The sequence below is a fragment of the Numida meleagris genome, chromosome 3, assembly GCF_002078875.1.
Source record: "Numida meleagris isolate 19003 breed g44 Domestic line chromosome 3, NumMel1.0, whole genome shotgun sequence".
In the NCBI taxonomy this organism is placed as follows: domain Eukaryota; kingdom Metazoa; phylum Chordata; class Aves; order Galliformes; family Numididae; genus Numida; species Numida meleagris.
This window is the reverse complement of record NC_034411.1, coordinates 51,663,350-51,675,598: the sequence shown is the minus strand read 5'-3', so window position 1 is coordinate 51,675,598 and position 12,249 is coordinate 51,663,350. Positions and strand designations below refer to the sequence as shown.

Below are 12,249 nucleotides of genomic sequence, written 5' to 3'. Positions count from 1 at the left end.
GGAATGGCCGGTGGCGGGTGAGTCACCGCCGCGGCCCCACCTGCGTACTTAACCGCCGCCGGGCGGCCGGCGCCGCATTCGCGGGCTGTGTCGTTGCCGTGGCCGGGAGCGGCTCTCACTCCTCCTCCTCCCCACAGGGCGCTCAGCTGAGGCGGGGCAGCTGCTGCATGAGCGTTGCTCTCTGGAGCCGGGGAAGCACCGACAGCGCTGAAAATGCCGAAGCCGGTAAGCGAGGCACGGGGGCTGCCCGGTGGGGTCGCGTCTCCCCCTGGGGCGAAGCTGCGCCGGGGCTGTGCCGTGACGCCCAGGGAAGCTCTGAGGGGCGCGGACGGAGCCGCGAGGTCCCGCGGAAGCTCCGGAACCACCCGAGCGGCCGCTTAGAGCGGCAGGAGCAGCCGGAGCGGCTCAGCGGCTCGGTTCAAACGCGGAACCGCCCTCGGGAGCCATGCTGAAACTCGGGCCGCTCGCCCGGCGGCGGTTGGAAGGGAGGGCCGCGCCCCGGGGCCGCTGAAGGCGCTCCGCCGCCGTGCCCGGGAGGGAGCGCGCGTTGGTGCGCTGCCCTCGGGAGCGCCCTGCCCGGGAACACGCGGAGCTCGCCGGGCACCGAAGGGAAGGGCTTACGGTGCTGCCAGTTGCGCGAGGCGGCAAAACTGCACCGGCTCTCACTTCGTATTTGTGAACGGTTAACGACAGGTCCTCGTTTTCTGTCTTCGTGATTAAAAAATTACGTCCCAGGGAATCATAGTACCGTTCCCCACAATGCTAACGCACCCAGCGTTGCCAGATAGTCTCGAACACAGTCTTCATTAACGTGTTTCTGCTTTTTGCTTTCCTTTTTTCAATTTTTCAATTAAACAAACTTGACTACCTTCAACCTTTTTCTCACTCTCTTTTTTTTTTCCCCTCCCCTCTGAGCCCCCTCCTGCGTCGGTTTGCTCGTGTTTCTTTTCGGATTGTTTTGTTTTGAAATCTGCTGCCACCCTGGCAGTTAGAAACGGTAATTCCCTTGAGGAGCTGGCTGGTGCAGAGCTGCCTGCACTCATTGAAGCAGACAGCTTTGGAGCTCTGAAGAGCATAACCAGAGCAGATTGTTGGTGTCTGTTTCCAACAGAGGCAGTACTTAAAACACAGCACAGTGAAGAACTTCCAAGATTATTAGCTACGCCCTTTGGAAGGGGACTAAGCAAGCTTATCCTTAGGGTAATAAGCAGTGGATGTTCTGCTACTGTAATGTTAAATTTAACTTAGTTAAGGAGTGCTTAGATTAACTTACATTGCAGTTTCTGTAAACTTTCCAAAAAAAAAAAAAGTAGTGCACTGAATTCTTTGAAGAAGTACTAAATCTTCATTCTCCCTGGATGTAGTTAAACAACAGGAGGTGATACTGGAAGCCATGAGTAAGTGTGGGAAAAATCTCTTAATCTCTTTGGGGAAGGACAGCCATGCTATAATGGTTTCTGAGACGTGACCTACTGTCCAGGATTTATGGAGAAGACTCTTTATCAAGAGTTTGTGTGGCATAAGCACTTCTTTTTGCAGTCTGCGTTCAGTCCCCCTTTCAGTGGGGCTGACTGCCACCTTATTAGATGCAGACAAGGAGAATTTTGCGGAGGTTGTTTTAACAAAACACTTTTGTCTGGCTGCTTCAGACTGAGACAGTGTATTTGGATCCTTCAGCTCGTTTGTTCTTAATACAACTAAATAGGATTCCTGTCAGTTTGCAGGGTGAGGTGGGAACGGGTGTGAAGTTGTCGCTCCAGAGCAGAACTGTGCTCAGAAGGAGCATGATAAGAGCCTTTGATGTGTGTCAGACTGATAGCGTGAACTCTTAGGAGATGAGGAGGCAGTTTTTGTTTGATAGGTCAAATAAATACATGGGTACTAATAGGTTCTGCCTACGTGTGTTCGCATGTGTCTTGTCAGCTTGGCATAAGTAAGTACAATGTTGTTTGGCAAACATGCTGATAAGGATGTGGTTTTACAAGCTGGTCATCAGTTGTCATCTTAAGATTTTTATTTCTAAGCAGAAAATAACCACCAAGATTTTGGCAGTTGCTTTCCACCCGTCCCCAAAACAACGAAGGTAAACCTCTATATAGAGCTTTTGTTTTTTTAAAAAAATATATATGCACACAGATTACAGACTGGAATTTAGTCTTTCACGGTAAATAAGTCCAGTGACGGTAAAACATGAGTAGTTTTGTATTTTAATAACATACCATAGTGAAGTACTAGAAAACCAAGTGCACGCTAGATTCTGTACCAGCGCTTTATTGCTGTTTGTTGGGTCAGACACATGTCTAGAGTGCTCAAAATAAATCTTGGCAGCACTTCAGGAAATAATTCTGAAATCTTCTTTGATAATAAAGGCAAGTGTTAATTTGTAATTTATAATTCAATACAGACTTTCTGCCGTGTATAACAGTTATAGAGTAACAAGATCTCTGAGGTAAGCTGTAAATATGTAACTTCTGGTTCCCAGCTCATCAGGGTTTTCAGCTGGAAGTTCACCAACAGTTCAGAAGCTTAACTTGCATCTAGTCTGTACGATAGTTCATTAGGTTTCACGAAGGGTAAATTATTACATAAAGAAACACAAGAGGTGTTATCTTGTCCAAATCTTGCTTTGTTTTCTGAGAACAAGCGAAGTGCGCAATAAACTTACTTGATCGGCCTCGCATCTTTACATTATTGGAGTGTCTATGCGCTCACAGTGTTTTTCCTTGATCTGTGTGGGACCAGCTTATTTCTGTTTGACTCATTGCATGGATGGTGTTTTAGCTGAATTACATCCTTCAGCAAAGCAAGCCAGTCAAATGGAGCCACAGGGCTGCGGGCTACTGAACGTTACTTACAGAAGGAGAAGGAAATGTGATCTCTGCTCTGTAGGCCTGTTAATTTGATCTGACCTATCAGCATTCTGTGGTACTTTTTTGAAGGTAGATTATTTTTTCTCCTCTTAGAAAATCTTGAGGGGGGAAAGAAAGCCTCATGAGAAATGACGTCAGCTTTGCAGTAGAGCGTTTGGTGTAGTGTCACATGAGAATCTTTAATACTTGTCTACATTTTTATAGCACTCTAAAAGAGAGGACAGCAGTAAATGCAGTCTAACAACTTCTGGTGCTAAAAGAGAATACAGGGGAATATATCAAGGCACCATTTTCTAATATGTATACTAATAGCCTATGTTCAGAAGGATGAGCATACCAACAATACCTGCCAGTGCTGTGGTGGTGGGGGGATATTGTTGATGCAGAGAGCCTCCATATAAAGGAGTATAAAGGCACAGAGGTTTTAAAAAAAAAAAAAAAAAAAAAACCCTCCCATTTCAATAATTAAACTCAGAGTGTTGGTGGAAAGAAGTCCCCCACTGTGTGTGGGATAGAAGGGTATGAATTAGTTGTTGATAGGGTGCACTGTCTTGTCCATTGATCTGCAATGAGTGGGGTTTCCCTGCTGGAAAGCATTAATAGAAGGTGTTAGTGAGAAATTTTCTTGAAGATACGTTGTCATTCTTGTCCAGAAAACACAATTCCTAAGCAGAATCTGGAAAAGGATTTGGGGATGACTGGATGAGGAAAGCGTCCTCACAAAAAGGGAGCCAGTTTAATTTAAAATACGAAGGCTTTAAATGCCGGAGAGAGGGAGGAATTGCTTTAAGCAAGACTTATAGTTAAGGGGACTTGTAAGTATCAGAGCAGTTCAGTTTCTGGTTGCTTTCTCCTCCCCTGGAGTGTTCTAAGACCTAGTGCCCTTAAGATAAAGTCTAACAAGGACACAATGTAGTGCTGCTGCCTGTAGGAGTGTGCAGCTGGAACTGATGACTCAAAAGGCTTTTCCCAGTCCTGTGTTATTATTAATGTGCTGGTGTGTGCCTGGCACCAAGTGGTTAGACAAGTCCTCCATACCTGTTTGCTATTGAATATACATGCATTCTAAAAATGAACGTGAGGATAGCATGTACGTCTTCTAGCCAAACCTTTAGTTGTCTGAACACCTAATGGCATTACAATTCAGTGTTTGTCGTAAGCCAGCCAGAAGAGCTGCAAGTGTAGCAACAGGGATTTACTCTAAATACTAATAATTGTTGATATTTTCCAGATCTTCCCAATTTCTTCTTAACTGTGTCTTCTAACTGCATATAATTGTTTTATCTTTAGTTTCTTCACAGCAGATTTCTATAACTAGACTGAAATAAAAAAAAAAGCCTTTAGCAATCATAAGTAATTAACATACTCTTAGCTTTTGGATAGCTATGGATTTATGCAGGAATAAGATTTTTTTTTTTCCTTGTGAGCACAAATTGCAATACATCAGATGATACAGTATTTGGTGTACTTGCTACCAAGGGTGCATACTGTGGTGTAAAATGGAAGGAAGTTAATATCAACCAAGTGTGCAAAGTCTCACTCGGGGTTTCAAAAGGAAGTTGAAGGATTCTATTAATAGTAAACGTAGGGAGTAATTCACAAATGATTCAAGTTAGAAGAGAATGAGCTCGCAATTGTGCCCAAATCCAAATTACTGTGTGAGCTGAATAAGCATTCCTGAGGTCAGTGTGTTCTTGCTAGGTGCTGTAGAGAAATCAAGTGTTAACTGTTAGCGTTAGTCACTACTTAAAGAATTTCTTAGCCTTCTTAAAGGGTAGAGGGTGGAGATAAGCCTTCCTGTTCTACTTCCGCCCGTGTGAACATCTTCCTCTGTTCACAAAAACAAATAAATAAAAAATCAGTGATATGTCAGGACTTCTTGGAATAATTTGTCTTGATGACCACTGAAGGTTCCTGCATCAGTGTTGTTCTCATTTGGCACGCTGTGTCCAAAGAGCTTTATGTGCACTGTAAATCCCATAATCGCTCAATTGACCTTGAAGGAAGGCAGTGCTGCCTAAGATCATTGAACCACGCTATGCACTGTTAAGTAATATATCTTGGCTGTGCCGTGTGGTTGTTTTTGAAACCCGGTTTCAGCATTAGGTAATACTTAGTCTGCGAGCTGAGAAATAGTTCTCCACGGAAGCAACTGAAGTCTCAGGCTTTTACTGAGCCATGCACAGCGTTTTTTCCTTCTAGGAAGAGGAAACAATTGTTGCATGTGAGTCTATAAAGAAGGCTTAGCTTGGTGTTACAGCTAACTATGCTGCCTCCACTCTGCTTGTTTGTTCAGATCCAGACTTTGTTTCTAGCCTCTGCTTCATCATAGTGTCTTCATGAGTTACCTACCTTCAACTTCGAGAGAGAGTGGGTAGTGTGTGCTCAGCTGGGATTGATGAGAATCTGACACCGTCAGCTGTCAATTAAAATAAAAATCCAGAGTCAGAATTAAAATCCAAGACTCTCTCCTCTGAGTAAGGAGTAGCAACTGTTGTGTAGGTTCCATGGAAGAGGTGCTGGGAGTCGTTATACAACTTCTGTAACCTTTGCTAGTTTTGAGATTTGAGTGTGGAATTACCATGAGAAGATTATCTCATGTGGCAGTTGATTTTCCCCCTTCCACTTCCATGAGGAAGTGCTCGAGCTATTGCATGAAGCTGAGAGACATCACTACCACCATCTCTTTCTGTTTTGATTTTTCTTCATGGAAATGTCCAGATTCACTGCTGCAGTTCAGTCTTGATGAGGGATGTGTGTGAGAGGCTCTTCTGGGGATGTGAGTGTGTGCACATTCAGCTGATTAATCTTGAGTTGAACACTGCTGCTCAGTTCTGCCAAGAGACCAGCATTCTACAGGTGCATGGAGCAGATCTACAGGCTGCCTGCTAAGAGAAGAAATAGAGATTAAAGAATCTCATGCTTGTACTGGAGTGCCTGAATTTTGCCCGACTAGCCCAGTAGAGGACTTCCAAGACTTTGCTGTAGGATCTTGGTTTCAGAGTTCTTTGTCGGAGCTATTCTTTAACATACATGGAATACACTCTAATTGTGGAAGCTTAGCTGGCTTAACTTTTTTATCTTTGTAGAGATAGGTGATTATACAATGTTCCTGATGGTCAAAACGTGTAAATTGGCAAGTGGGTTTCCGTAACTGGTGCATAGTGAACTCAGAGTGGGAGAAAACAGCTTTCCTGTTTAAAAACAGATGCAGCCTTGCAGGCAAAGTTTCCAGAGTTACACTTTTTTTCATCCCCTTTGTGAATTACTGTACTTGTTGCTTCAGTAGCGAAGGACCTGTGCAGTTTCATCTCAGAAGTCCTCAAGCTGTTTTAGTGGTCAGAAAGGAATATTTTGCTAGCCTTTCCAATAATTTTTCCTATACAGTCCATAATGTCACATGAGCAATCTGCTAGTGATTAGCTGACATTCCAGGATTTGCAATGACCTACCTTTATCTGGGAGCAAATAGTACCTGTTGCATACTGTTTGTAGTACCTTGTTGGGAAGTGTAAGCACTGCAGTGTAATGGATGTAGATGAGGCTGTCGAGTTATCGCAGGTGATCACATCGTATAATCCCGCTCATAAATTTTGCAAATGCCACGTGATGTGTTCCTTCGAAGTCCGTGAGATAAAATTAAAGGACCTGATTACAGAACAGGTAAAACAGAAGAGCGGGGCATCAAATCAATAAATCCTTCTTTGACAAATGAATTCATAACTGGAATGCAGAATGAACATACGTCATTACCTAGACTTGTGTGACATGTTACACTGCTATTTCTTCGTAAGTAAATGCAGTTTATGTTCTTCCTGCACCTTGATCTCTTCAAGAATGTGGCTGGCCTTGCCGGGTCAAGGGGAAAGGCCCTCTAGCCAAATACTGTGCTTCTGCTGTTGGCCAAAAGCTGGTGCCTAAGGAAGAGCATTGAAAGATATGCACCATTGCTTTCCTATGAGCTGCTGAGATATTGGAGGCTGGAAGTTCCTATATAATGAGTTACTAAGTGGGTTTCTGTGAACTTGTCCAGCCTCCCCTTGAAAACGTGTGAACTCCTGCATCCAGAGTATGCTGTAATGAGGCTGTCCTAGATAACCTTCACAGTATTTGAAAAGTTATCTACAAAACTCCTTGCTACAGCACTGTTTGAAGAATTACTTTCTCTTGCTTAGAACTGACCCGTTTATTCTGTTGTTAAAGGCAATGGATGCTTGGTCCTTGTCTGCTCTACTCGTGTCACCCATGACTTTATATGCTCTGATGTCCTAGCCTTGGTTAACTTTCTTCCAAACTGAAATCCTTACCAGTTCAGTTCATCCTTGCATGGAATAATTTCTGTGCAAACTTCATCTAGTTCATGTCTGATGCAAAATACTGCCTTGCCTCCTGGGATGCCTACATCTGGGAAGAGTGCAGTTGTTGAAAACATTTCTTCAACCATTGGTTCTTGGTGGCAAATTCTCAGCATAATCCTGAGAGTAAGCCACAGCCTCTCTTTGTGTTCACATAGCCCATTCTGCTCCAATCTGATGTGGCCTTCTTCCACTTCAGAATTGTTGTATCTTGTGCTAATACTGCTCAGACTGGGTCTGTTGGAAAAATTGCTGAGCTGATAGGTTCTGTTGTTATGTAGTCCCAAGGTGAGCACTGAATTTTTGACTCTTCAGAATTATATTTTTGTATTTGTGCAAACTATTTCCTAGAACCTATGCCTTTGCGTAAGTACTGGAGTAAATGGCACCAGTACTGGTGCTTAGATTAATGGAAAGCGCTGAGGCTAGCGTAGCTTTTTGTTAGATGATTCATGCCTTCAGACCCTGCTTCTCTTTGTTGTGAGTTCATACTATGAAGCTCAGCTGCTATGTAAGTTGTTGCCCCCCTGTTGTTTCCAAATGAAATGCCAAGCATATGTAATGCTGTTTGTGTTCTAGATCCATACTGTGAGATACTCAGGTATTTTTCTTCTGTGAGGACTCCAGGAGGATCATATTACTTTATGTAGTTGACTGACAGTATTAGATATGTTGCTTTTAAAAACTATAAAACTAGAATAAAACTTGAGAGCTTCAACCTCTACACTTGGCCTCACGCTGATATTTGTGCTGGAAGACCAGCTGAATGATCTGGTTTGTTCTGAGCTCTCTGACTTTGTGAGATGAAGCTTATTTGAGGATTGGTTGTGAGGTCTTCCGTAAACTTCATGTGTAAGGTCTTAATCTTGCACCTTCTTTATGTTTAATTGGATGCAATGGTTGTAATGACAAAACAGACTATGTATGAAGGAGCTGGATCCAGTGGCCTCCAGCTTCCCTCTGTGTTTATCCTTTAGGAACAAAGGACCAATTGTTGCTGCAGTCTGTGTTCTTAAATCTGTCCTAACGTTCATTGAGGGCAGCTGGCTCATCCATACAGCAGTCCTGTGCTAAGTCTACTGTCACTGGTTCTGTGTTTTGTGCTTTTACACAGATATTCCCATTGTACAGCGTCAGGGAGTCTTTAAAGACTATTTTTTCTTTCCAAAAGAACAGCTTGAACCCTCCTACTACTTCCTAACTTGGTCTGTGTTGAGAGTAACCTATCTGGAGCCAGCAGAGAAAGGAAGATCAAGTGTTTTACAAGAAAAACCTCTGAACTCTATAACAGAAAGATGAGTTAAGGGGTCAAACTTAAACTACGTTGCTTTATGTTTTGTCAGAACCTAGGGATGCCCCCTAAGTAATTTTAGATTAGTAAAAAAGAAAAAGAATTTTAATGCTTAGAAAGCTACCGTGTCTCAATTTTTAAATTTCTTCCTAACTGGAGACAGTGACGAAGTTTAGAATTGCTCAGGTTGGAAAGGACCTTCAAGATCATCAAGTCCAACCGCAAACCGTTTGTTAGGGAAGAGTTGAGGGAAACTTCTGGGCTGGTGAAAAGAGTTGTCATTGTGTTTTGGTTTTTTTTTCTAATTATTTTATTTTTATTTCTCTGGGAAGAGCAATCTCTTGGCTTTACTCTTTCACTGAGGAGCTCATGCTACCTGAACAGAGCTGACCAAAGGTCAGAGGAGATTGCTGGATGTCTTCAGCTGAGGTCTTCTCACTTGGGAGCAAAGACAGTTAAAGATACAGGGTTATGCACGCTTCCCACGCCTGCATGAAATGCTCATGATTTTCTGGCATGCAGGGTGTTACTGCTTGACCTTAGATAAAGAAGTGAAATGCAGCAGTGACTGCTGCTCAGCTTTTCACACAAATGCCTGCTATGCAGTTTTATTATATACTCATAGAAGGTATCAGGCTCTGGTTAAGGAAACTGAAATAGTCATATAATTTAGTGTACATCTTCTGCATATCTGGGCTAAATAAGTTTGAATTCACATTCTGGGATTATCTTCATGTTTAATTGTACGTTAGGTTTCATGCTGTCTCACAAACAAGAGCCAACTGACCATAGTGCAAAACCGAACTTAATAGGTTGGCTTTGTGTATGCCTGGGGGGAAAAAGGAGTTTGTTCTGAAACTTCAGCCTGCTTTGTTAAAACTGGAATTTCTGGATGACTCCCCAAATCTGAGTCAATTTTTGTTACCCAAATGCACAACTCCCAGCCTTCATCACAGAATCACAAAGTTGTAGGGGTTGGAAAGGACCTCTAGAAATAGAGTCCAGCTCTGCTGCTAAAGCAGGTACCCTACAGTGGGTCGCACAGGTAGGCGTCCAGATGGGTCTTTAATATCTCTGCAGAAGGAGACTCCACAGCCTCTCTCTTGACAATTTGTTCCAGTGCTCCATCACTCTGACAGTACAGAAGTTCTTCCACATGTTAGTATGGAACTTCCTGTGTTCCAGTTTGTGTCTGTTGCCCCTTGTTCTATTGTTGCTCGCTAGTGAAGAGTCCATCCCCATCAACGTGACTCGTGCACTTTAGATTTATAAACAGCCACGAGATCCCCTCTCAGCCTTCTCCAGACTGAAGAGTCCTAGATCTCTCAGCCTTTCCTTGTGCAGGAGATCCAGAAGAGTCTTTGGCTTTGAGATTTTATGTCAATGTTGTTCTTGGCTTCCCTTCAAATTACTTTTTCTCTCGAGGAAAAACTGCCACATAGGTTGTTATAAGTTTGTGGTTTTGGGGTGTTTGTTTGTTTGTTTGTTTTTCACCTTACACAAAAGTTGCAAGTACCTGGACTCCCATTGCCTTGAGTAAACGTAAGCAACTTCATTTAATTGTTGATGGCGTAGTTATTGGTCCATCAGTATTGAAGATTATTACAAAAAAAGTTATGGTTGTACAAGCATTGAAGTTGACTAATAGATAAGGGACCATGCTGGACAATCTGAAACTAACTGCTGGCTTTTTAGGCTGTTATATACCAGTCTGTTTACCGTCTGTGGTATTTCCTCCCGTCATGGGAAGGTGAGCAAGTTTTAAAGAAACAAAGAGCAGCCTATTCAACTCTAATCTTACCTGTTGCAAATGCAGTGGTATCTGACTCTGCTTCATAAACTCAGAGGAATTCCTGTGGAACGTGACTTAATGTTCCCATTTGTTTGCCATGAGGAAGCAATGTTTAACACAATGAGACCTGAAGGGAACACATCCTTTTGTTTGCACTCAGGTCTTCTCAATTTAACACGGTATGCTGAGAAACTGGTCTGCTGGTGCAGTGAGCTTGCCGTGTTGGTCAGGTGGATGCCAATGAAGCAGTCTCCCGGTTGTGTTCTGTGAGCTGATGAGGCCGTTTTCTCTCTTGTTAGCAAGCTGTGCTCAGCAGTGTGGAAGAAAATGCTCAGGACTACTTTGATGTGCTGCTGCTGCCCTCTCTGAAATACTGGGTGTTGGGCACGTAGCGCGGAAAGGATTCCTGCACAAAAGGAGGGGATGAGCATGTGGGTCATACTGAAGGCCTTGTTCTGTGTTGTGCTGTACGGTTCTTCTGTGCTCTCTTATGAATCAGGTTCTCTCTCCTTCCCCTAGAAAGGAAATTGCAGGTGTGTAGCTTGCCTTCTAATTTCAGCTTTCTGAGCATCCTGCTCTGGAGATCCTCCAAATCATAAAAATCTGTAATTGGGGGGGGTGTATTCAATCTGTGTTGTCTGAAGGCTGCATGGAAGTGGATGGATGATATCCCAATATTTTACCACTCACTGTTTTTCCTATTACCCTACTGGCAAAATAAGAGGATTTGGGGTTGGATATTTTGTTTTTATTTTTTTCTAGTTGTGGGGTGTGTGTGTGTGTGTGTGTGTTCACCTCCTTCTGGGTTTGAAAGTTGCTGTCTTCTTTACAAACACCTCATGCCTCAGGTGGGAAGAAAACAAAGTTCAAATTTAAAAAGAGATCAGCGGTGTGCTAGCAAATCAAATCCAGTTTTTCATAATTCAGGAGAAAAACTGATCTGCAGTTTAATGCTGACTTTCCTTGACTAACTTGTTCCCTTTCGAAAGAAGCATTCAAATTTGGATGACAAAATTCCAGCTGGCAAGTCATCATTCAAGCAGAAAAGAGTAGTCACTTTCTGTAATGCTTCCAGTGACCAATACACTCAAGAATGCAATTTTTTCCTACTATGTAATAGCATCACACCAGGAAATGTGATGATTTTTTTTCTGGGGATTATAACAGACCGTATCCTTGTCTCCAGTCCTGCTGGTTTGGGGCAAACATCCAGTTGTTTGCAAACCTGTAATTTGTTCATCACCCTTGCTTGCCTCTTTTCTGTCCTCGCTTTTCCACATGTAACACACGTAACCATGTCTCAGAGTTAGCAAGATCTTTGAATTCTAGCCCTGTCCTCCTAAACGCTTTCCGTTTTCCACTGGATGCTGTTTGTGGACCTCTGTGCTCCATCTTCCACAAAAAGTGAGCATTCTTAACTACCTTTTGTTACTCCACCACACGTGTCCCCCTTTCACTGCCTTGGCCGATCCTGAAAGGATCAGAATTCGTGTCCCTAAAGAAGATGTGGCAACAGGAAGGTGCTGGGCGCAGCCGAACTTGGAGCCTCAAGGGTTTCTTCCCTGGACAAAATTGAATTTTTTTTCCCCAAATATTTCCCAGCATCAGGGCTTACAGTTACGCCATCGGTTAGCAGCACAATGGCTGTCATCAAACAGAGCTGACAGTGTTCTCTCTTTGTTGTTGAGGCTGTTTCCAATGAACGCTAATACACTGAAGGCAGAGGAATAGAGAGCAGTTTCAGTGCCCTTCCTAAAGCTGCTGTGTGAAATGGCTTTTTCTATTACCGGCTGCCCAATCACTGTACGTATCTATAAACAGGTCTGGTTGCTAAGGTTGAAATGTAATTATTTCATCCATGCGGATGCTTTGCAATTCAGGGGAAAAAGCTTGTCGTTTATTGCAAAGACAGTAGTAGTTGTTTGTGTGGTGGAGAAGCAG

General features: G+C 43.2%; 1 protein-coding gene across 1 annotated transcript in view; it reads left to right on the top strand.

Moving 5' to 3' along the window:
* The window catches only part of EZR (ezrin), a 36,472-nt gene continuing 24,288 nt past the window's right edge, over positions 66–12,249 (top strand). Inside the window, exon 1 of the mRNA XM_021392910.1 lies at positions 66–225. Coding sequence (XP_021248585.1) covers positions 214–225 — 12 coding nt within the window. The 5' untranslated portion in view covers positions 66–213. The remainder of the gene's footprint in view (positions 226–12,249) is intronic.